The following is a 26,215-nucleotide window of genomic DNA, read 5'->3' as shown; positions in this document are numbered from 1 at the left end:
CCTTTCATTTATAGGCTCTAATGGAGGGATTGTGGCCATTTTGGTTCAGCTCGCATGGGTCACGGCAGGGGGAGTGGGAGGTCAGAGATGAAAGAAATACTGTATATTTCCCGGTAACCGGCAGTGTCAGATTCACTTTGATTGAATATAGCGCTGGGACAACGGGGCCGAGGACTCTGGGATGTGAGATGGAGCTTGGTGAAGCTAAGAGTAATGCTACCACTGACATAACAGAAAGGTCAAGGGTATTATATCATGTTTTATGTTCCCGGATCGAGGCGGCCCCGCTTTCCAATGCTATCTTGATCTGTGTGTCACGGTCGAGCGTGGAATCATTTTGTCCATTCATTTCCTTAGACATCCATTTTGATCTTTCTTTTCTGTTTAGCTGCTTCATAGCTTTTTTCTGACCCACGACCGAAGCGAGAACATCAATTCACCCAATCAAATCCTCTGTCTCTGACTGTCCCTGCTCTGGTAGTGCTGGTATTCATCGTGTGTGGCCCTAGTTTTGTGTCCTTCACAGGGAAAAGAAAAGGAGATTGATTTTGCTTGATAAATATTTAATTTAAAGTATAAGTGCACACCTTACTGAACAGAAAATTGTAAAGCCAAAATAAAGAGAAACATTTAGCACTTCATTTTTGAATAAATAGCTACCGCAGAAGAATAAACCTTGCCAGTGCGGGGTGTGCATTCCACACTCCACCTATACTTCCAATTCCATTTTCTCAAGATTGCTGTCTATCTCTCGCTCTCTGGCTCTCCTTTATTTGCATCACCTGCCCTTTGAAGCACTCAATGTATTTCCTTCCTCTCATGGACTTGCCACTTGTCCTTCACAGAGAGACATTGGAGTTGAGCTGGATAACCGCCTGGATGACCATGGCTACTGCTGCCAGCACTGTCGTCGTGGTTACCGCTATTGCCAGCGCTACTATGAGCCCCTGGGGGGTTTTAACCCCTACCCGTACTACTACCAAGGAGGACGTGTCATCTGTCAGATCATCATGCCCTGCAACTGGTGGATCGCCCGTATGCTCGGGAGGATCTGATTGGATGGTGAAACAGGATTCACTATGTTTCAGCTCACATGATAGGTGCGTTCGTTTTAGGCTGGGTTTACACCGCACTAGGGCGTAGAGTCTCAGCAACCACTTTGTGACTTCACCATGTACCACACAGAGAGTTTGGTGCTTGCCAGAATTTGTAATAACTCTACGCAAGCATCGATTCAGTTTTGCTAAGGCGAACGCTTGGTGGAGTGTAAACCCAGCCTTGGCCCACCCAGGGCAACAGGTGGGTGGAGTTTGCACATTTGAGACCATTCCATCAGGCCAAGTGCAAACTCAGCCCAACTGGTGCACTTGTGAGGTAAAACGAATGCAACCCTTGCTACTCCCCAATCAGTATTCCAAAGCCTTTGTGATAGCAACACATTTCTAGTACACAATTATTATCCATCCTATCTAAAAAAAAAAATAAGCAAATTGACTGTCAGTCTGTCTTAAGTCTAAATTGAGATTTGGGAGCGTCTAGGCGATATCTCTAAAAGCCATTAGATCTCCCGAGCTGTTACATTGTGAACGTTTACCTAGCCATCAAATTCTGGTTGTGTGGCCTTGTTGTGTCTGTGCACTGAAGTGCAATTTTGCTTTCAACATGTTTTAAATCTCTCATTGCTGATTTCTTTCTCATTTAATGTTCTTCTTTATCTTTATTATGGGTGGCATGTAACCGACCTCTTGCTTGTGGAGCAGACCTGGGTTTAAATAGTATTCGATTTCTATCAAATACTTTGAGCATTTGATTGAGCCTTCCTGGAGTGCCAGATGGGACAAGGTTTGCACTTTTCAGACTATCCCAGTGGTGCGCCATATAATCTCAATCAAACACAGCTTAAGTATTTGAAAAAAACAAAAAAATACTATTTGAGCCCAGGTCTGCTTTGGAATATGGATATAGAATTGTAGCCTGTATAGGCTGTAGCCTGTATATACATAGGCTGTAGCCTGTTCACTCTGTCAAGAGCATTGAACCCTTTCTAGACTTTATCAGTTGAACAAAAATAACGTGTCATTTTTTTGTGAATTATCTATTTTGACTATTGTTTACCACAGTTCGCATGTTACCTTGAAAGAGTGTTTATTGTATGGATGAGAAAGTATACAAAAACCTTGATTTTTACTATCAGAATGAGTCTACTAATTATAATAAAGCAATGCCTATATACATGTATATGCTTCATTCTTCTAATTAAACTTGACTATCTTTATTTGATGTAAACTAATTATTGTTATTTTATGCAGCATTGTTTTAACTACAATGGCTGTAAATGATTGTAATAGTTCCACAGTTCAATTACCATACAGTAATATTTGCTAATTTTCCCTGTTCCTCAAGCTCACGAGTATAAGTATGCTCTGAACAGTGATTCTACCAGCATAGGTAGGCCTACAACAATAAGAGAAATGTCATGGCTTGACATGCTTAAGTGATCAACAATTACATACAAGTAAAATGTATCTGTTAACTAAATTCTAATACCCACTCATATCAAGATAAAGAACTGACTTTAAATTAAAAGTGACTATGGTGATACGGCATCCATATTAGGAAGTTTTATCTGATGATTAATGGAGTTTCACCTGACAATTGAGGAACTTCCTAATATGGATACAAAAGTGAGGTTTCAACTTGCTGAAATTCCAACATTGGTTGATAAAGGTCAAATACCATACATTTAAATGGTCCAGTGCTGCAGTTCAAACATCTATTAACCTTTGAGGGTCAATCTATTACTCACTGAATGTCCTGACTCCAAAATTGATTGATTGATTATGTCATATTTCACTTTGCTTCATAAAGCATTATACACCCTGTTCATAATGCTCTAGGAAAGTACTTATAGATGTTTATGAGCACTGTTATTAGCACCGATGTTGTTATAATGTATCATAGAGGTAGTTCATAAGAAGTGTTACTGATATCCTTCCTCAAAAAGAAACCTTAGTAGATACTCTTTTATCAAAACAACAAAAGAGGTAAACATGCAAACTTAAAAAGACAGATGAGAAACAATAGAACCGGTTTCACTTTGATTCATGTTTGTTTGAAGTAAATCCAATGCCTTTCTCTGTACCCTCCTTCCCAGAAATGTTGCTTTAAACATACACTACCGGTCAAAAGTTTTAGAACACCTACTCATTCAAGGGTTTTTCTTTATTTTGACTATTTTCTACATTGTAGTGAAATAGTGAAGACATCAAAACTATGAAATAACACATGGAATCATGTAGTACCCAAAACAGTGTTAAACAAATCAAAATATATTTTATATTTGAGATTCTTCAAATAGCCACCCTTTGCCTTGATGACAGCTTTGCACACTCTTCGCATTCTCTCAACCAGCTTCACCTGGAATGCTTTTCCAACAGTCTTGAAGGAGTTCCCACATATGCTGAGCACTTGTTGGCTGCTTTTCCTTCACTCTGATGTCCGACTCATCCCAAACCATCTCAATTTGGTTGAGGTCGGGGGATTGTGGAGGCCAGGTCATCTGATGCAGCACTCCATCACTCTCAATCTTGATAAAATAGACCTTACACAGCCTGGAGGTGTGTTGGGTCATTGTCCTGTTGAAGAACAAATGACAGTCCCACTAAGCCCAAACCAGATGGGATGGCATATCGCTACAGAATGCTGTGGTTAAGTGTGCCTTGAATTCTAAATAAATCACAGAGAGTGTCACCAGTAAAGCACCCCCACACCATAACACCTCCTCCTCCATGCTTTACGGTGGGAAATACACATGCGGAGATCTTCTGTTCACCCACACCGCGTCTCACAAAGACACGGTGGTTGGAACCAAAAATCTCCAATTTGGACTCCAGACCAAAGGACAAATTTCCACCGGTCTAATGTCCATTGCTCATGTTTCTTGGCCCAAGCAGGTCTCCTCTTATTATTGGTGTACTTTAGTAGTGGTTTCTTTGCAGCAATTTGACCATGAAGGCCTGATTCACACAGTCTCCTCTGAACAGTTGATGTTGAGATGTGTCTGTTACTTGAACTCTGTAAAGCATTTATTTGGGCTGCAATTTCTGAGGCTGGTAACTCTAATGAACTTATCCTCTGCAGCAGAGGGAACTCTGGGTCTTCCATTCCTGTGGCGGTCCTCATGAGAGCCAGTGTCATCATAGCGCTTGATGGTTTTTGCGACTGCACTTAAAGAAACTTTCAAAGTTCTTGACATTTTCCGTATTGACTGACCTTCATGTCTTAAAGTAATGATGGACTGTCGTTTCTCTTTGCTTATTTGAGCTGTTCTTGCCATAATATGGACTTGGTCTTTTACCAAATAGGGCTATCTTCTGTATACCACCCCTACCTTGTCACAACACAACTGATTGGCTCAAACGCATTAAGAAGGAAAGAAATTCCACAAATTAACTTTTAAGAAGGCACACCTGTTCAATTAAATGCATTTCAGGTGACTACCTCATGAAGCTGGTTGAGACAATTACAAGAGTGTGCAAAGCTGTCATCAAAGCAAAGGGTGGCTATTTGAAGAATCTCAAATATAAAATATATTTAGATTTTTTTAACACTTTTTGGGTTACTACATGATTCCATATGTGTTATTTCATAGGTTTGATGTCTTCACTATTATTCTACAATGTAGAAAATAGTTTTTTTTAAATAAAAAATCAATGAGTCGGTGTTATATAACTTTTGACCAGTAGTGTAGGTTCTCTTGATTTACCTCTACATTTACAATGTTGAGAAGAAAGTCAAAAACCCATCAACCTCAAAAGACGAATCATAGGTACAATCATCCCTTAGCCATGCATAGATCAGCCATAAACTTGTCTCCTCTTCCCACACCTGCTCATAGAGTCACAAAGTAGAATTCACCTGGGCTGTGTTCATTAGGCACCAAAAGGAAGAAAACTGACTCAAACAGGGAGGGACTACCTGGACTTCTCCAATAAGAAACACACATTTTGGTTTTGCTGCGGAGTGCCCTGCTGAACATGACCCTGGCCAGGTATCCAGAGTGGAGTGGATTGGATCTCGATCTCATCTATGGTGAAGGACAGATGTTTTAAAATAATTTAAAACAATCAAACCACTGATCACTTAAACGTGATTCTTTATTTTGATTACATCCATTAAACAGGTTAAATATTGGAAACTAGTGGAAATATGAAAAAGTGCAAAACTGACCTTAATTATGCTAATTTTTTAGCAGGCGGAAGCAAAAAACTTGGAGTTCAAGCTGCAAACGCATTGTATTTTCAAATCGGTTAACAAATCAGATAATTGCAAACATACTTCAAATGTGCTGACAGGCAGCTCCGCCATGCCTCAAGGCGGTTCTGAAAAGTACATGAAATCTGTGTTGATATATATTTTGTTTCTCCCTATATTTTTCCCTTATCACGTCAAATGCTGCCGTGTTTATTGAAGCTGACACAATCAGTATGTTCTAGCAGCAGACACGCCAAACAATTGAGAGAGAAGAGAAAGGAGAGAGAGGGAGAGAAAGAGAGGGAGAGAGAGGGAGAGGAAGAGCTGTAGAGGGAGACTGAGAGAGAGACAGAGCGAGTCAGACAGACAGAGTGAGAGAGAGAAAGAGAGAGAGAGAGAGAGAGGGAGAAGAAGAGCTGTAGAGGGAGATTGAGAGAGAGACAGCGTGAGTCAGATAGAGTGAGAGACAGAGAGAGAGAGAGAGAGAGAGAGAGAGAGGATGGCCTGAAGGACTGACTGTGTATAAAATGGTTAGGTTATCTGAGCACCAGTATTATGTTTGATATTATTATGATATTGTATGTTTGATAACCAGCGGTATCATGTATTGTCAATCCAACAAGGTTTCCCAGGAGATTCAGGGCTTGGCTATTGTGTGGTTGTGAGAGTATATTGCCCATGGGAGCCTTGAGAGACATTTTGAATGGGCCGCCTCACCCTGACGGTGGAAGGTGATGCAGATATTACAGCGATAGTGTTACCGAGAACGTTTCACGCCTACTTGGGAGTCTTGGCCGATGAGTAAAGAAGACCATGAAAGTCAATCTGGATTATTCCCCTCATAACTGATCTGACTGTTGTTCTTCTCCCCTTGTAATTTAGGATTTCTGAAGGTAAAACAAGACAGGTGAAGGTTGTTCTGTTAGATGATGATTTGGTACAATTTCCCTAACTAATAATGAATGTATCAATGTCAATTTGGTCCATAACTGTCAAATTTGCCAAGAATAAAACCTCAGTTGTTCTCCATCTTGCTATGAGAGAAATAGATTCTGATTAGTACCTGATTCGTGAGTGATACATTTTGAGAAGAGAGACCGTGGGCAAACATTGTTTGGCTATTGAAATTCATTTGAAATGTGAATTTTCCAATTTGTGAGTAGGTGTATCATTACTCAACATACACCCACTCCAAATGAGTACAAGCTACACATTAAAATCTGTATCTATGACTTCACTCATAGTAAACGGTAGTTTCAAAGGCAAACCCTCATGCCCATTGTCCTTATGCAAATTATTCAGCATCTAGGAAAAAATCCCTGTAAGCTTGTTTAGCATTGTGAGCAGAGCAGACATACAAAAGAGAAACAGTGCTGCAGGATCCATGCAACCAATAAATGCAGTCCACCAGGTTAACAGTGTTGAAAGGGCTTTGCTTTGCCTGACTGGCCCAAAGATTAGTAACAGGTACTGTAGCCCACTAGCCCACACTTGTGAATTCTCTCCTTTTGTTATCTCAGAGCTGAATTCACTACTTTTGCTACCTCGAAGCTGTTTATTTTGGTATTAAGCATTACTTGTCCATTAATTTAGTTGTGTTGGGTTGTTCTTTGGGGAAATTGATTGTAAACTAATAGGCTATGCAGACATGAGAGACGGGGAGAACCATGTTTGGCTTGTCAGGTGGATAGTGTTACAGATGTATTGCTAGTGCCATCTTGTGGTGTCATGAGAGAATGGCCATTTTAAGACATTACCCGTGTTGCTTTTATTTTATGATTACCTACAGGGGCCTTGTCAGCTTGAGTACATGAATGCCTTTATTTGCGCTTTCTAACTCAAACTTTAAAGCATTGGTAAAATTCAAACAACAGCACATATCGACCTCTATGCCCACTGTGATCTAAATCCTTTCATATATTCAGAGCCCAGTGGCCCCTCAGATGGCTATGAATATTATAGTCAAGGCGGGTTGCTAGGCAGAGCACAGTGCATGGCAGTAGTACTACTACGCCATGAGACAACAGACAAACACTACTATGCTTGGGCTGTATTGTGGGGTCAGTGTGCATGGTCCATGATGCACTGACGGTCTGGTGTTTGAATAATCTCTCCGCCATGGTTCCCGACACAGGCTTGAGGCACTACCATGTCAGATGTCATCCTTCAACAGCTCCCCACTCCGCTTGAGAGAGGCATTTGGCACGGCAGTAAACACTCACTAGCGCTAGCTAGCTCGTCTCGCACTGTCACTGGCTGCAGGCGACGCAGGAAATAGCCCTCTCCCCTCCCAGGACCCGGCTGGGCTGGGCTGGCTCTCTCTCTGGGCCTGTCTGACTCACTGCCAACACACACACACGAGCTCGTCTTTCATTAGCTTTATAATCCCACTAGCATCTTGCTGGCTTTGAATTCTAGACACCACCACAGGTCTATTCAGGTAGAGTGAGAAGGTAATTAGCAGCTCACTCTGTGATGCTGTTGCTATGATATGATATAGCATGAGACACATAAAAGGGGACGGTTTTGAAGTATCACCGATATGGATATGGACAATGGTCCATCGGCGATGGTTACGTTGTCATTGTTAGTGAGAGGAAGTAGTATTGTAGCTGGTTCTGTGTCGTCGTTGTGTGTTAACCCTTTGAACACCCTCCCCCCTACCCAGGCCACAGCCGTCACACTAGCCACCGCTGTCCCCCAGCACGACTGGACTAGCTGCATCACATACACACTAATGTATTCATCTGCCCACAGCAACTGGAGGAGGACTCCGAGGTACGGTCCAATCAGTCCCTTCAGCCTGCTAAATGCTTCATTCCAGTTTCCTAGAAAGGCCTTTTCTTCTCCTCTTCTTCAAATGCCATGTTACAGTCTCTAACTTCAAAGCTTCGACCTACTTCAATGCCATTATGTGTACAATAAAAGCACTTTAGAAACCAGCAGCACAGCTACTTCTGCGATTATCTAGAACAGACTTAGTTTTGTCCGTCTGTCTCCTGAGCACAATTCATAGCCTCAGTTGCACCAAAGAACAGCTTATTATTGCTCATTAATCAATTGTTGCCGGTTTCATGTAGACATACAGCAACAGACATGGAAGAGGGATAGACATATGGCTGGACACAGCCTGTCCCTCATCAGAGCTCCCTTTAAGCAAGATGTTGATGGGCGAAACCTGGGAGAGTGTTTGTGTTAAGAACGTGCCGTAAACTCACTCCACAGCAAGCTTGAAATGTAGCCGATGGAGCTATCCAATTGGTACCTTCTGTATAACTCAAATGGATGGTACATTGTCAAGGAGGATGGTCACTTGTGTTTCTGAGCAAAGGATCACTGGTTCGAGCCCGGTACAGGGACAGTGGAGGAAGATATACTTTAAACCAGTTTGGATGCCAGGATATCATATTGATAGCCTGGTTAAAAAGACTGAGTGCTGGGCTGATGTTAAAAGTAGAGGAATCAGTTTGGATTCCAGGGAATTATATTGAAAGACTTCTCAACAGCTTCTACCCCCAAGCCATAAGACTCCTGAACAGCTAATCATGGCTACCCGGACTATTTGCACTGCCCCCCCACCCCATCCTTTTTACGCTGCTGCTACTCTGTTAAGTATTTATGCATAGTCACTTTAACTCTACCCACATGTACATATTACCTCAACTAGCCGGTGCCCCCGCACATTGACTATGCAACGGTACCCCCCTGTATATATAGCCTCCCTACTGTCACTTTATTCTATTGTATATATAGCCTCCCTACTGTCACTTTATTTTTTACTTCTGCTCTTTTTTTCTCAACACTTTTTTGTTGTTGTTTTATTCTTACTTTTTTGTTTAAAATAAATGCACTGTTGGTTAAGGGCTGTAAGTAAGCATTTCACTGTAATGTCTGCACCTGTTGTATTCGGCGCATGTGACCAATAAAATTTGATTTGATTTGATTTGATTTGATTTGATTTGAATAAACACTGAAGCGAAATTGAAGCAAAATCTGTTTTATTATATATATATATATATCTATATATTTATTTTTTAAATCTAATCTAGTTTCAGCATAGGAGGAAGCCATGGAAAACCCAAGACAAAGGAAAACAATCAAGCACAATGACCGGACAGACAGAGCGGACATACCCCAACATGTCACATACAACAGTGCTTAAAAATAAAATGTTGGCCAGAACATACCTGTATATACAACGTATGCGTCTGTAAGCAAGAAAATCCAGTCCCCCCACCCACAGAGGTCAATGCAGTCAATTATCAACACCAAAGACAGTTTTGGTATTCTTTGTAACCCTAGAGAGCATAGATTGTCATAACTTTGCATTGCATTACTTTGTACTGGTCAACATTCAGATTGTCAATGCAGACACAGAGAACTCTTCGACATAAGACTGATGCTCTGGGCACGTTCTAAAAAGCAGCATTAAAGCTTGTCCTCAGGTCCTGAGCTAGTGTGAGGTCAGATGATCTGTTGCTCACTCCAGCTAGAGGTATGTCCGCTGTAAAAGAGGATGAAGAACCAAAGCATATACAATACAATGTTTAAAAATGACACAGGACAGAGGATATCTACAAAGACGATCATTTGCTTCAGTCCAAAACAGAGAAAATATCATCAACACTGCACTTATTATATGGAATGCTTAAAAATGGAAAATATCAGCTTCTTGGAGGAAAAAAACACGACATAAGCTTCCTGTTATTTCATATACTTTGTATAATTTCCCTCGGGTTTTGCATATGTAAATAACAAAGAATTTAGACATTCACAAAATAAATACATTGGCCTTAAATTGAATCTCAATTATATATATATATATATATATATAGTAGCGGTTTCGGGGGCCGGGTTCTTTGCAAGGCAGGGTTTACACACACAACACAAGTCCAAGTAAAGGGTTAAACCTGTTTATTATGATCAGGCTTTGGCAGCGTTCTTGACAAATCATACTCAAAACAGTAAATACTTCGCTACCCGTGGAAAGTCCTCCAAGCTTTGTCTTTGGGGGAGTTCCATCCTTCTTGTAAGACAACTTTCCTTTCCTTTCGTCCTTTAAAGCCTCATTTTCCTTCCGTACGCTCTGCTTCTCCCATAGCCTCCTACCCATTCACCTGCCGGGGTCAAAACAAAGACAACTAAAGAACCCCAGGGCGCGGTTAAAGTAGAGAGACTGATTGGTTTCACCTGTCTGCAGTTTGGCTCTGATTATAACTGGAGACGGGTGTGGCTGCTGTGCTGCAGTCGAGAAGTTTCCCCGGAGCTGTCCGTGGGCCTGCCTCTGGGGGAATACTTTGCCTTGCTGTCCGTGGTCCTGGCAGCCAAAAACAAAGAAACCTTGCAGGCACATAACGTCCATCCACCCCTGAAACCGCTACTATATCTTTAAACGCAACATGTAAAGTGTTGGTCCCATGTTTCATGAGCTGAAATATAAGATCCCAGAAATTTTCCATAGGCACAAAAGCTTATTTCTCTCAAATTCTGTGCACAATTTTGCTTACATCCCTGTTGGTGAGCATTTCTCCTTTGCCAATATAATCCATCCACCTGACAGCTGTGGCATATCAAGAAGCTGATTAAACAGCATGATCATTACACAGGTGCACCTTGTGCTGGGGATAATAAAAGGTCACTCTAAAATGACAGAGTACACGATTTAATTTTATCAATGGCAATTTGAATGGACAAAAATACGGTGACGAGATCCTGAGGCCCATTGTGAGGCCCATTTATTTTAAAGGTATCTGTGACCAACAGATACATACCTGTATTCCCAGTCATGTGAAATCCATAGATTAGTGCCTAATGAATTTATTTCATTTGACTGATTTCCTCAAATGAACTGTAACTGAGTAAAATCAATGAAATTGTTGCATGTTGCATTTATATTTTTGTTCAGTATATACTATATATAAACAGGATTAAAGGCCTTAATGGGGAGATAGGAGGCTAGTAAAATATGTTTTATTTTTCCTCCGTATCTCTCTCTCTCTCTCTCTCTCTCTCCCTGCATCAATTCTGCAGCTATATACAAACAGGTTTGTGATTGGATTGTCAAGGGGACATGAAATGCCCATTTCCATAGTAACACATTGCTGTAAGGCCATGTGTAATGAAGAGGAAAGCACACCTTATCAACAACATGATAATAAGGGAGGGATCTGGAAGAAATTCCGGAAAAGTCAAAACAATCTGAACCGTCATTTTTTCTCCTCACAGACTTTTCAAATCAAGAGTTTGAACCGTTGTACCTTTCCGTATAAGGCACTCTTCAGAAAAGGTTTGTGAGGTACATTTCCATTGATCGTCCTTTGAAAAAAACCTTTTCTGCTCATCAAGTCTGATTTCATTGCATTCTCCCAGATGAGTACCCAGCTCCTGTTTTTAGTTTGCTGTTTTTGTCTGTTAGAATTTACACAAGTCTGATGAGATGTACTGGTAGGTAGAGAATGGACTAGTCTAACTGGCATGTGTGGTAGGGGAGATTCCTGGTTATACAATGGCTGTTCTCCTGGTGGGGTGGGATTTGGGAAGGGGGCGGGGGCGGGACTACTGACAGAAGCAAGGTAGGTAGATAGTTTGATAGGCCCTCAATAGAGTACCACAGTATGAGTCATAATACCCATAAACCTAGCGGTAAAACAAGAAAATGGTTCCAATCGTTTTTCCCATAGGGTATTTTAGAGACTTAAAATAACGGCTGTGTTTTGTGTAGGCTTACCCTGACGTGACATTTTGATAACCGTGTCTCTAGGACAAGGTGACTTTTATCAATATATATGCCTGTATTTACCCCCTAAAAATGTAATGCTAATTAGCTGCTCATGTGGCTATCATAAAGAACTACAAATTCCATGATGGTCTGGACAAGACTGCCAAATCGAGGCAAAGGTAAGAATCTCTGGATTAACTATCTAATGTTCGCTAAATTCAGTAATGAATAAATTGGCAACATTTCTTTAAATTGACAATTCTGTGAACTGTCTTGTGCAAGTTTTTGTTTAATTGACACAACCCCTGTTAGGTAGAGATAACGTGCAGGAGCTTGCAGGGATTTGTAGTCTTGCATGATGTCTACTTTGATGCTAATTAGCATTTTCGAGTCTGAGAGTAAATAGAGCCGAATATATTGATAAAAGTCACCTAGTCCAAGAGAGATGTACATGGTTATCAAAACGTCACGCCACGGTAAGCCTACACGAAACACAGCCCTTATTTTTTCCCAATGGGAAAAATGGATGGTGGAAAAATGATTGGAACCATTTCCCTGTTTGACAGCTAGGTTTTATGACACCTCCACTGTGGAGCTCTATCGGATCAATGGAGCCTTCAACAACACATCACAAAACAATCCCTTGATGTTAAAATTTAGGCACGTGACTAGAACAGCTGTGAGTAAACAAAAAAATCCTGCAGGGGCCGACATTTGGCCTGTTTGTCGCTCCACATTTCAAAATCCATCGTTTTTCAAAATCAGATTATTATTGGGATAAGGAAAAGGAAACTTAGTTAATAAGTCTTTTTTATGTTGATTCCATAGTCCAGCTTTGGTGGGAGAGTCCAGGCCTACTAGGCCTCTGTGGGCTCTGTCTTGATCTGGATGAAGGAGGCCGGGAGGTGGACAGTGATCTCCGGCAGCTCCTGGAGCCCCTTGACCCCCAGCATGTGCTCTGGCTGCAGGGCCATCTCCCCACGCACCTCCAGCTCCTCCACAGGGGTAAGGCCCTCGCTGGGGCTGCTTCCCTGGGCAAAGTGTCCGTTCACTGGGGACTCGCTGCCAGTCTCCCCCTGGCTCTGTCCAAGGCTTTGGTTCGTCCCAATGATCACAGTTCTGTAGGTGAGCTCTGCTTCCCCTGCCTCCATCCCAAAGGAAGGGTCTCCATTAACCAATGACTGTAGGTAGTAGGAGTCCAGCATCTCCTCCTTGATGCCGTGCAGGCCATGGAGGAGCTCGCCACCGCTGGAGGACTTGAGCACGGTGGTGATGACTGATCCTGGTTGCTGGGCCACCATGGGTTGACCAGTGGCCGCATTGAGGGTGACTAGGCGGGGGAGGCCGTTGAGGGAGGCTGTGGTGGAGCTGATGACCCCCGTATTGGTAGTGGTGGAGCCCAGGCTGGTGACCATAAATTGGGGGTGCTGGTGCTGATGGTGGTGGTCCTGGAGGCTGCCCGCCCCGGTGGCCAAGGAGGCTGTCTGGATGGTGAGGACATCCTTGCCCCCCGTGGTGGTGGAGGGGACAGTGTGGAGGATGACCCTGGGCGGGGAGGAGAGGCTGGAGTCACAGTTGGACAGGAGGGGCTGCAACTGGCCGGACGACGTCAGGACCATGGGGACGGAGGTAGCCATGTTGATGTTCCTGAGGAGAAAGAGGAGATCAGGTCAATCAAATGTATTCTATGAAACTGTTTTTACATCAGCAGTTGACACAAAGTGCTTAACAGTCAGGTTCAGACTCCATTGGACACACAGAATTAAATAGAACTCTATTCTAGTATAATCTACTATGGTATAGAACATATCTTTAGGCACACAAGTAGCTTCCAGTATGTTACATACTGACATGCTATATGAGCTTTCAAAATCTGACTGCAACAGACTATACCACATCTCAGTATGTGAAAGGTATAATAACAGAACACGCAGCAACACACTATGCATTATGTTATACAGCCTTCAGCTAATCAAGTACATCTGTAGAATACCACACAATACATCTATGTTGAATGGACTCTCAAGGACAAAGAGAAGGCCCAAGAATGTATGTATTTTTAAAATATAAATGTTATTTTAATTTCTATTTCATCTTTTTAATAATATTTCAATGATATTATGATTATATTCTTATTTTCAATGACATTCTGATTGAATCTCTTCAGTTTGTGTTGGAAAGGAAAGGGTTAAAACTGTGGAGAAAAAGATGCAAACAGGATTTGTCTTTGGTGGTCTCTAGGGAGATAAATGAAAATGTATGCAGTATGATACAGTATGAAAATGTATGCACTCACTAACTGTAAGTCGCTCTGGATAATGACTAAAATGTAAATGTAAATAAATCTAGCTAGATAGCTCACCATTGGCTAGGCCCTCAGAAGTTCAATAGAAGGCATCTGCCATTCAACCGTATTAGAGCAGAATTTTGGAGTGACAGCTAAATCAACCAATCACATTTAGACTTGTAATGGGTGGGACCATTTTTATTAAAACGTATGGAAACTTCTGCCTTCTCAAAGGCAGACAGGTCACTGCGCAATAGCGAGCAGTAGTTTTCCCATGGTCTAATCTAGCTAGTTTTTGTTGTAGGCTTGTGTGCGGCGGCAGCTGCAGGTGTTATCGAAGATGTTGATGCTAATTTGATAGCTTTGCACCTTTTCAAAATTAACTTTCAACAAGAAGTTAAGTTTCAAATGATCATCATCTGGTGAGTTGAACTGTTGTTGTTTTTTATTGCTGCTCGCTTGCAGTTGTTAGCTATCGCTTTGAAAAGAATGTGTTATAATATGTGAAACAGGGTTGGGCTCAATTCAGAATTGACTCCCATTCAAATCATGAGTTGAAATTCTAATTAATTATTAATTACAGGATGTATAATTTTTATTTGAGTAACAGGAAGTACTGTCCATATGTATCTTGTTTTTGGTCACAGGTCCAGGAATGGCTGAAGAATTGCAATTTACCTGGAGCTAACGCTGATAGCAATACTGGGTGATTTGAAAAGTCATAGTCAATCAATAATATAATAATACTTTTAGCAAAAAATGTTTATCTTTAATTTCAATCTGTAGAAACTATGAGAATAGAAAGGTTCAGAACCTTTGTGAAGCATCAAAGCACAGTTGAAAAATATATGGCAAATAGAAATCCAATATGGATGGTGTTAAGCGATAGATGGGAGGGGTTGAATGGAGCTGAAGGATGGGACTAATAACAACTAACAACAACTAATAACAACAACATAACAAACGTAAAATATAGATCACTGTTTCTGTAAAATGTATATAGGTTCAGAACTTTTGTGAAACAGCACAGTTAAAAATATATAGCAAATAAAATCAAACTGGATGGACATCAGAAATAAAATGGGAGAGGTTGAGGGTAGAGGAAGGACAGGACTAAAAACTAACAAAATATAACTATTGTAAAATAGATTGTGTCTATTTTTTTGTCCATTAAAATAACATCAAATTGATCAGAAATACAGTGTAGACATTGTTAATGTTGTAAATGGCTATTGTAGCTGGAAATGGCAGATTTTTTATGGAATATCTACATAGGCGTACAGAGGCCCATTATCAGCAACCATCAGTCTTGTGTTCCAATGGCACGTTGTGTTTGCTAATCCAAGTTTATCATTTTAAAAGGCTAATTGATCATTAGAGAACCCTTTTGCAATTATGTTAGCACAGCTGAAAACTGTTGTGCTGATTAAAGAATCAATAAAACTGGCCTTCTTGAGACTAGTTGAGTATCTGGAGCATCAGCAATTGTGGGTTCGATTACAGAATCAAAATGGCCAGAAACAAATAACTTTCTTCTGAAACTCCTCTGTAGGTCAGCTGGTACTCTGTAGCTCAGCTGGTAGAGCACGGCGCTTGTAACGCCAAGGTAGTGGGTTCGATCCCCGGGACCACCCATACACAAAAATGTATGCACGCATGACTGTAAGTCGCTTTGGATAAAAGCGTCTGCTAAATGGCATATTATTATTATATTATTAAACTCGTCAGTCTATTCTTGTTCTGAGAAATGAAGGCTATTCCAAGCGAAAAATTGCCAAGAAACTGAAGATCTTGTACAACGCGGTGTACTACTCCCTTCACAGAACAGCGCAAACTGGCTCTAACCAGAATAGAAAGAGGAGTGGGAGGCCCGGTGCACAACTGAGCAAGAGGACAAATACATTAGAGTGTCTAGTTTGAGAAACAGACGCCTCACAGGTCCTCAACTGGCAGCTTCATTAAATAGTACCCGCAAAACACCAGTCTCAACTTCAACAGTGAAGAGGCGACTCCGGGATGCTGACCTTCTAGGCAGAGTTGCAAAGAAAAAGCCATATCTCAGACTGGCCAATAAAAAGAAAAGATTAAGATGGGCAAAAGAACACAGACACTGGACAGAGGAAAATTGGAAAAAAGTGTTATGGACAGACGAATCGAAGTTTGAGGTGTTCGGATCACAAAGAAGAACATTTGTAAGACGCAGACCAAATGAAAAGATGCTGGAGGAGTGCTTGATGCCATCTGTCAAGCAAGGTGGAGGCAATGTGATGGTCTGGGAGTGCTTTGGTGGTGGTAAAGTGGGAGATTTGTACAGGGTAAAAGGGATCTTGAAGAAGGAAGGCTATCACTCCATTTTGCAACGCCATGCCATACCCTGTGGACGGCGCTTGATTGGAGCCAATTTCCTCCTACAACAGGCCAACCCAAAGCACAGCTCCAAACTATGCAAGAAGTATTTAGGGAAGAAGCAGTCAGCTGGTATTCTGTCTATAATGGAGTGGCCAGCACAGTAACCGGATTTCAACCCTATTGAGCTGTTGTGGGAGCAGCTTGATCGTATGGTGCGTAAGAAGTGCCCATCAAGCCAATCCAACTTGTGGGAGGTGCTTCAGGAAGCATGGGGTGAAATCTCTTCAGATTACCTCAACAAATTGACAACTAGAATGCCAAATGTCTGCAAGGCTCTAACTGCTGCAAATGGAGGATTCTTTGATGAAAGTATGAAGGACACAATTATTATTTATATTAAAAATCATTATTTCTAACCTTGTCAATGAAATAAACCATTCTCTCTACTATTATTCTGACATTTCACATCCTTAAAATAAAGTGGTGATCCTAACTGACCATCAAGCTTTATGATGAAATTGGCTCTCAAGAGGACCGCTACAGGAATGGAAGACCCAGAGTTACCTCTGCTGCAGAGGATAAGTTCAGTAGAGTTACCAGCCTCAGAAATTGCAGCCCAAATAAATGCTTCACAGAGTTCAAGTCACAGACACATCTCAACATCAACTGTTCAGATGGGACTGTGTGAATCAGGCCTTCATGGTCGAATTGCTGCAAAGAAACCACTACTAAAGGACAACAATAAGAAGAAGAGACTTGCTTGGCCCAAGAAACACGAGCAATGGACATTAGACCGATGGAAATTTGTCCTTTGGTCTGGAGTCCAAATTTGAGATTTTTGGTTCCAACCACCGTGTCATTGTGAGACGCGGTGCGGGTGAATGGATGATCTCTGCATCTGTAGTTCCCACTGTAAAGCATGGAGAAGGAGGTGTTATCATGTGGGGGTGCTTTGCTGGTGACACTGTCTGTGATTTATTTAGAATTCAAGGCAGACTTAACCAGCATGGCTACCACAGCATTCTGCAGCGATACGCCATCCCATCTGGTTTGGGCTTAGTGGGACTGTCATTTGTTTTTCAACAGGACAATGACCCAACAAACCTCCAGGCTGTGTAAGGGCTATTTTACCAAGAAGGAGAGTGATGGAGTGCTGCATCAGATGACCTGGCCTCTACAATCCCCCGACCTCAACCAAATTGAGATGGTTTGGGATGAGACGGACCGGGAAAGCAGCCAACAAGTGCTCAGCATATGTGGGAACTCCTTCAAGACTGTTGGAAAAGCATAACAGGTGAAGCTGGTTGAGAGAATGCCAATAGTGTGCAAAGCTGTCATCAAGGCAAAGGGTGGCTATTTGAAGAATCTCAAATATATTTTGATTTGTTTAACACTTTTTTGGTTACTACATTATTCCATATGTGTTATTTCATAGTTCTGATGTCTTCAATATTATTCTACAATGTAGAAAATAGTAAAGATAAAGTAAAACCCTTGAATGAGTAGGTGTGGTACTATTTATACTATATATTTATATATGTGGGTATGTATGTGTATGTATATACTGTGTATATATATATATATATATACAGTGGGGGAAAAAAAGTATTTAGTCAGCCACCAATTATGCATGTTCTCCCACTTAAAAAGATGAGAGAGGCCTGTAATTTTCATCATAGGTACACGTCAACTATGACAGACAAATTGAGGAGAAAAAATCCAGAAAATCACATTGTAGGATTTTTTATGAATTTATTTGCTAATTATGGTGGAAAATAAGTATTTGGTCACCTACAAACAAGCAAGATTTCTGGCTCTCACAGACCTGTAACTTCTTCTTTAAGAGGCTCCTCTGTCCTCCACTCGTTATCTGTATTAATGGCACCTGTTTGAACTAGTTATCAGTATAAAAGACACCTGTCCACAACCTCAAACAGTCACACTCCAAACTCCACTATGGCCAAGACCAAAGAGCTGTCAAAGGACACCAGAAACAAAATTGTAGACCTGCACCAGGCTGGGAAGACTGAATCTGCAATAGGTAAGCAGCTTGGTTTGAAGAAATCAACTGTGGGAGCAATTATTATGAAATGGAAGACATACAAGACCACTGATAATCTCCCTCGATCTTGGGCTCCACGCAAGATCTCACCCCGTGGGGTCAAAATGATCACAAGAACGGTGAGCAAAAATCCCAGAACTACACGGGGGGACCTAGTGAATAACCTGCAGAGAGCTGGGACCAAAGTAACAAAGCCTACCATCAGTAACACACTACGCCGCCAGGGACTCAAATCCTGCAGTGCCAGATGTGTCCCCCTGCTTAAGCCAGTACATGTCCAGGCCCGTCTGAAGTTTGCTAGAGTGCATTTGGATGATCCAGAAGAGGATTGGGAGAATGTCATATGGTCAGATGAAACCAAAATATAACTTTTTGGTAAAAACTCAACTCGTCGTGTTTGGAGGACAAAGAATGCTGAGTTGCATCCAAAGAACACCATACCTACTGTGAAGCATGGGGGTGGAAACATCATGCTTTGGGGCTGTTTTTCTGCAAAGGGACCAGGACGACTGATCCGTGTAAAGGAAAGAATGAATGGGGCTATGTATCGTGAGATTTTGAGTGAAAACCTCCTTCCATCAGCAAGGGCATTGAAGATGAAACGTGGCTGGGTCTTTCAGCATGACAATGATCCCAAACACACCGCCCGGGCAACGAAGGAGTGGCTTCGTAAGAAGCATTTCAAGGTCCTGGAGTGGCCTAGCCAGTCTCCAGATCTCAACCCCATAGAAAATCTTTGGAGGGAGTTGAAAGTCTGTGTTGCCCAGCGACAGCCCCAAAACATCACTGCTCTAGAGGAGATCTGCATGGAGGAATGGGCCAAAATACCAGCAACAGTGTGTGAAAACCTTGTGAAGACTTACAGAAAACATTTGACCTGTGTCATTGCCAACAAAGGGTATATAACAAAGTATTGAGAATCTTTTGTTATTGACCAAATACTTATTTTCCACCATAATTTGCAAATAAATTCATTAAAAATCCTACAATGTGAATTTCTGGGAAAAAAATTCTCATTTTGTCTGTCATAGTTGACGTGTACCTATGATGAAAATTACAGGCCTCTCTCATATTTTTAAGTGGGAGAACTTGCACAATTGGTGGCTGACTAAATACTTTTTTTCCCCACTGTACATACACAGTTGAAGTCTGAAGTTTACATACACCTTAGCCAAATACATTTAAACTCAGTTTTCACAATTCCTGACATTTAATCCTAGTAAAAATTCCCTGTCTTAGGTCAGTTAGGATCACCACTTTATTTTAAGAATGTGAAATGTCAGAATAATAGTAGAGAGAATGATTTATTTCTGCTTTTATTTCTTTCATCACATTCCCAGTGGGTCAGAGGTTTACATACACTCAATTAGTATTTGGTAGCATTGCCTTTAAATTGTTTCACTTGGGTCAAACGTTTTGGGTAGCCTTCCACAAGCTTCCCACAATAAGTTGGGTGAATTTTGGCCCATTCCTCCTGACAGAGCTGGGGTAACTGAGTCAGGTTTGTAGGCCTCATTGCTCGCACACACTTTTTCAGTTCTGCCCATAAATGTTCTATAGGATTGAGGTCAGGGCTTTGTGATGACCACTCCAATACATTGACTTTGTTGTCTTTAAGCCATTTTGCCACAACTTTGGAAGTATGATTGTTCATTTGGAAGACCCATTTACGACCAAGCTTTAACTTCCTGACTGATGTGAAGTGTACCAGTCCCTCCTGCAAAGCACCCCCACAGCATGCTGCTGCCACCCCTGTGCTTCACGGTTGGGATGGTGTTCTTCGGCTTGCAAGCCTCCCCATTTTTCCTTCAAACATAAGGATGGTCATTATGGCCAAACAGTTCTATTTTTGTTTCATCAGACCAGAGGACATTTCTCCAAAAAGTACAATCTTTGTCCCCATGTGCAGTTGCAAACCTTAGTCTGGCTTTTCTATGGCGGTTTTGGAGCAGTGGCCTCTTCCTTGCTGAGCGGCCTTTCAGGTTATGTTGATATAGGACTCATTTTACTGTGGATATAGATACTTTTGTATCTGTTTCCTCTAGCATCTTCACAAGGTCCTTTGCTGTTGTTCTGGGATTGATTTGCACTTTTCGCACCTAAGTACGTTCATCTATAGGAGACAGAACACGTCTCCTTCCTGAGTGGTATGCGTGGTCCCATGGTGTTTATACTTGCATACTATTGCTTGTACAGATGAACGTGGTAATTTCAGGCGTTTGGAAATTGCTCCCAAGGATGAACCAGACGTGTGGAGGTGTACAATTTTTTTTCTGAGGTCTTGGCTGATTTCTTTTGATTTTCCCATTATGTCAAGCAAAGAGGCACTGAGTTTGAAGGTAAGCCTTGAAATACATCCACAGGTACACCTCCAATTGACTCAAATGATGTCAATTAGCCTATCAGAAGCTTCTAAAGCCATTACATCATTTTCTGGAATTTTCCAAGCTGTTTAAAGGCACAGTCAACTTTGTGTATGTAAACTTCTGACCCACTGGAATTGTGATACAGTGAATTATAAGTGAAATAATCTGTCTGTAAACAATTGTTGGAAAAATTACTTGTGTCATGCACAAAGTAGATGTCCTAACCGACTTGCCAAAACTATAGTTTGTTAACAAGAAATTTGTGGAGTGGTTGAAAAACTAGTTTTAATGACTCCAACCTAAGTGTATGTAAACTTCCGACTATATATGGGGGATTGGAATTGATGCAGACAGTTACATTGATGGAAGCTACAATCTATCTGCAATATTAAAGCTGATCTACCCCCCAAAAAAATAAAAAAATAAATTGGAAGTAGAATTGAATTCAGTGCAATTTCACTCAGTCATTATGTTGAACATGAGAGTTTCATTGAATCTGACAGGTTACACTTCCAGATACCAAAGAAAATATTACTTTTTTTCTGGAAACAATGTTCATATACTATTTTAACCTTAGTGCTTAGAATAGCCAATTATATTTCCATCAACCATTTCATTTGTTTGGCTGCTTTTTTTAAGGCCTTGGACCTTAACTTGAGGGTTAAACTAATGTATTCTGGGAAATGTAGCATTTTCCCCATATTTAACCAAATTTAAGTGATTGATGAAATATAATAACTTAGAATATTTGAATACAGGTTTTGTTTTCCTTGATCATTCATTTTAAGATTTTGTCCTGAAAATCAATTGTTTCATCAGGGTCGTTCCACCTCAAAAAGCACAAGAAAGAGGATTTCGACATCCATCTCAGATTGTTCTGAAATCAAATCAAATCCAATTTTATTTGCCACATAACAGGTGTAGACATTACCGTGAAATGCTTACTTACAGCCCTTAACCAACAATGCAATTATTTCTTAATAAAAAAGTAAAATAAAACAACAACAAAAAGTTTAGGTAGTTGAGGTAATATATACATGTGGCTAGAGTTAAAGTGACTATGCCTAAATAATTAACAGAGTAGCAGCAGCGTAAAAAGATGGGATGGGGGTGCAAATAGTCCGGGTAGCCATGATTAGCTGTTCAGGAGTCTTAAATAGTTTCTGTTGTTAGATAAGATTACCATTCCTGCAACATTATTTTGTTGAAATATAATTTGATCTCTGAGAAATTAAGCTAATAGCAGGAAAAGCACCATCTAGTGGTCAGAACCTGGTAATATCAGGATATAGGATGGGACATAAACCTAACAGATTCAATTACAAATTTCTGAACAGTGGAAAAAAAACATCACCAAATTCACTGAGAATACATTACATAGGATGAAGAAACAATACTCAGAGCCGCAGCTCCATACTACTTGTCAGACATTGAGAACTGATACTGTATACTCATTGTTGGGTTGGGATTGACATGGGATGTGGGGGGTCCGTGGGTGGCTTTTGACCATTTATTTGGATTACCCGTGTCTTACTCATTGTTAGAAAAAAGTTTGGTCCAAATCGGATGTAAGGTACTATATTTACAGAATATTATATGAATACTATAAATTAAAATAGCCAATTTGGGTGCAATCAATTTGCTTAATTTCTCAGAGATCAAATTATATTTCAACAAAATAATTTAGCAGGAATGTTAATCTTATCTTTTTCTAACTACAGAAACGATTTCAGAACAATCTGAGATGGTGGGTGTCATGGCTTGCTGAAATTACATGGAACGACCAAACAATATTTAATTTGCATGTACTGTATTTAACGACGTTTGATCCACAAGATGTATAGACTATACTTAATGTAGAATAGACATTTGAATTTCACAGAATTCAATATCCCATTTACTACTTCAATAGGAATTCATTATGAGGAATGCTCAATTGAGCCCAACCCTGGTGTGAAACATTGTTGCATTTAAACCACTGGTTACTTTGTATGCTGAACATTTAACATTTTAGTCATTTAGTAGACACTCTTATCCAGAGCAACTTACAGTAGTGAGTGCATACATTTTTCATATTGGTCCCTCATGGGAATCGAACCCACAACGCTAGTGTTGCAAGTGCCATGCTCTACCAACTGAGCCATATGGGTCACCATGTTTGCAATGGGAAGTAATAGTTGTATTTCGATTTGGAAATGCTTAGCCTAATGGTTCTGTTTTTGTATTCTTATGATTGGAACCTACTGGCTTATTATTGTTTTGGTGATAGTGATGGCGTTAGGCTACCATAGGTTATGTAAGCAATGAGGTTGTTGTTGCTGGTAACGCTAGTGCAGGTGCTGTCTCTGTTTTTTGAGATTTGGGAGTTTGGTACAATGTTTTGGAAGATATTTTCCCACACTGAAGGCCTAGGTCCAATAGCCACGGTTCGCTATGTTACGTGTGTGCGCGTGCGCGTGCATCTACGTGCGTATGGATATGCGTGCGAGTATGCACGTGTGTGTGTACATATGTCCATCCATCTCTCACCTCACAGTGTGCGAGGAGGCCGGCACAGCCGCCCCCTGGTTGGGCTGCAGCACGTGGACCGTCTGGATCATCTGTTCTGCATGTTTACCATTGAGCTCAGGGTACAGCCCTCCATCCATATCAATAGGCTCTCTCTTCACTTGTTTTACCAATATAGGATGGTGCCCATGAGCAGGGTTTTTACCGTGACCCCCTCTGGGGCCTCCACGGCCCCCCATTCCCCGGCCGTGGTGGCTGGGGCGGTGACCCCCATAGCCAGGGCTGAGTTCGGGGCATGTGTCCTCTTCAATCACCACTAGGTCAGGAGGCATCTCTTTAAACTGGTAGACTAGCCGCTGGCCCTCCACCTTAGCCAGGATACCGCGCTGGTAGTAATACCTTAGGGAGGGAGAGAAGTGACAGTTAAGGTAAGATCATTTTGTTTGTGGCATTGAGTAAACATGAGGTAACATTACAAACAGAAAGAGACTTGAGGAAAATTTTTGCACTTTTCTAAATTTACTTCAGTGGAACACTTTCGCTTGCTACCCCGATAATGGCCGTGGTTTGAATAAGGTGCCATTGGAATTGATGATTGCTTTGCTCTATTTCTTTTATAACCTGGTCCTTGATAATGTTGACCTGAGAGACGTGACTTAAAGTCCTGGTACAAAGGATATCTGGGGTCCATAATAATATTTTGTGTGGGCTCTTTTATTTGTAGATGTCAGCCAGACTTGTCTGCCTGACACCCAGTGCCTTGCTCACTGTATTAAAACAAATTCAAAGTAGGTTTCATTGACGTTATAATACTGCCTTCAAGAGGAGAAGTGGATGGGGTTGAGTTGAGATTTTGTACGACACCACATACTGTATGTGCGGTTTGGCATCTATGTGCTCTAGAAGCACTTATTCCATTTTTTATTTTTTGTAGTGCTTTTTACTGCAACAGGTGCACAGACATTTTAACATGATACCCTTCTTAACTGTCTTATGATATGAGGGGTAGTTTAGTGTCAGGACATAGACAAACACACTACCATGCACTTCCATACTCCATCCCCAGGTGGCAGCACCGAGTCAAGGGCTGAAGTTAGAGATTATTTCGCGAGCCAATGCTAACTAGCGTTAGAGCAATGACTGGAAGTTTATGGTTATCTGCTAGCATGCTAGTAGATACCCATAGACTTTCAGTCATTGCGCTAACACTAGTTAGCATTGGCTCGCAAAACTACCTCTGACTTCCTTCATTATGGACACAAAGACATACAAATGTTATCCACGAGTTCATCTGACTCTGGGGAAGTAGATAAAGGGCCTCATTGCCAAAATCCCAAAGTATCCCATTAAGTCCACAGGTGGGAGCCGTCAGGATTATTGGCAATCTGTGACCAGAGGCCTGGGCCTGCCAGTTTTTGATGTGGTTTTGTGTTAGTTAGCCTCTTTAGTTTAGGAATGCCTCTTTGTAAGGTGTGGCAGGTAGCCTAGTGGTTAAGTGTGTTGGGCCATCAACTGAAAAATTGCTGGTTTGACTCCCCAAGCCAGAATAAATCTATGTAAGACACATTTTGATTGAATGCATCCAGTTGTGCGATTGACTAGATTTTCCCTTGTATATTTTTATTTTGAGATCACCACTTTGAACAAATACTAATCTGCTTAAACGATCATGGGAGTCATGACTTGACCTAAGGTAAGGTGGCTGTCTCCCTGGGCACATGCATACATCCCTGGTTGCATATGCTTACTTCTCACATTTATGAACAAATCAAATCAGATTACAGACCATGTAGCTAGGCCTAAGACCCCTAGACATAACGAGTGCAGTAAAATCAGAAGGCTAGTTATTGGTTTCCTAACACTATGATGTTGGCCAACACCATGTGTGTAATAACAATCCTCTCACCTGAGTGCTCTGCCCATAGTTTCATAGTTCATGTCAGGTTTGTTCTTGTGCTTGCCCCACAGTTTGGACACAGCCTTGGAGTCCACCAGCTTAAAGATGCCCTTCTCCCTCTGCGTCCACTTGATGTACTTGGGACATGTGTTCTTGTCCTGCAACAGGGCCAGGAGGAACTCCCATAGGTAGATGGTGTTCCCTACGTAGGGGGGATAAAAGAGGAATTTGCAGTTTTAACATGTGAGCCTAATACATGTGAGCTTGGAGCTCTGCTACACCCGTCCATAATTCATTTAGCATTGCAGAGGTTTTACTTAACAAATGGAAATAGGCAGAGACGCAATTACAGCATTCCCTCCCCATAACTTAAATAAATCAATTTGTCGTTCTCGTCGTGTGTGTGTGTGTGTACCTAGGGTTGGAAAATATATATAATTGGATGGGGCTCTGGCAGTAGATTACTCATGTTTGTGAAACGGTTAGGACCAGAAGTGGTTAGAAACAGCAACCCCTCCAGCAGCCACTTGAGTCCCAGCCACCATGACAGGGTGATGTATACGTGTCCGGCTGAACCAACCCCCTCTCCCCATCCCCTCTCTGTGCTGAGCAAGGGAACACACACCCGCAATTACAGTTATTTCCCTGTGAAACACAGCACTTTGAGAGCACCTCATCAATTAGCAAGCTGAGGTCCTACCCAACTGGACTACATTGGCTGCTGGTTGATGATTGCACCACTCTACAAGCAGAAACGTGCACAGTAGCCCACAGA

The 26,215-nt window shown here is 41.4% G+C and overlaps 2 protein-coding genes across 2 annotated transcripts in view; one reads left to right on the top strand and one right to left on the bottom strand.

Moving 5' to 3' along the window:
* Positions 1 to 2,229, top strand: part of tnmd (tenomodulin) — a 99,834-nt gene extending 97,605 nt beyond the window's left edge. The window contains exon 7 of the mRNA XM_084147053.1: positions 846 to 2,229. Coding sequence (XP_084003179.1) covers positions 846 to 1,055 — 210 coding nt within the window. The 3' untranslated portion in view covers positions 1,056 to 2,229. The remainder of the gene's footprint in view (positions 1 to 845) is intronic.
* A 7,073-nt stretch (positions 2,230 to 9,302) lies between these two features.
* LOC311104662 (ETS-related transcription factor Elf-1-like) overlaps positions 9,303 to 26,215 on the bottom strand; it is a 58,274-nt gene continuing 41,361 nt past the window's right edge. The window contains exons 7-9 of the mRNA XM_084146533.1: positions 25,450 to 25,642; positions 23,565 to 23,942; positions 9,303 to 13,618 (exon numbers count right to left, since the gene is read on the bottom strand). Coding sequence (XP_084002659.1) covers positions 12,829 to 13,618; positions 23,565 to 23,942; positions 25,450 to 25,642 — 1,361 coding nt within the window. The 3' untranslated portion in view covers positions 9,303 to 12,828. The remainder of the gene's footprint in view (positions 13,619 to 23,564; positions 23,943 to 25,449; positions 25,643 to 26,215) is intronic.

This window comes from Coregonus lavaretus (assembly GCF_964263955.1).
Source record: "Coregonus lavaretus genome assembly, chromosome: 29".
Lineage (NCBI taxonomy): Eukaryota > Metazoa > Chordata > Actinopteri > Salmoniformes > Salmonidae > Coregonus > Coregonus lavaretus.
This window is presented reverse-complemented; position numbering and strand designations above follow the sequence as displayed.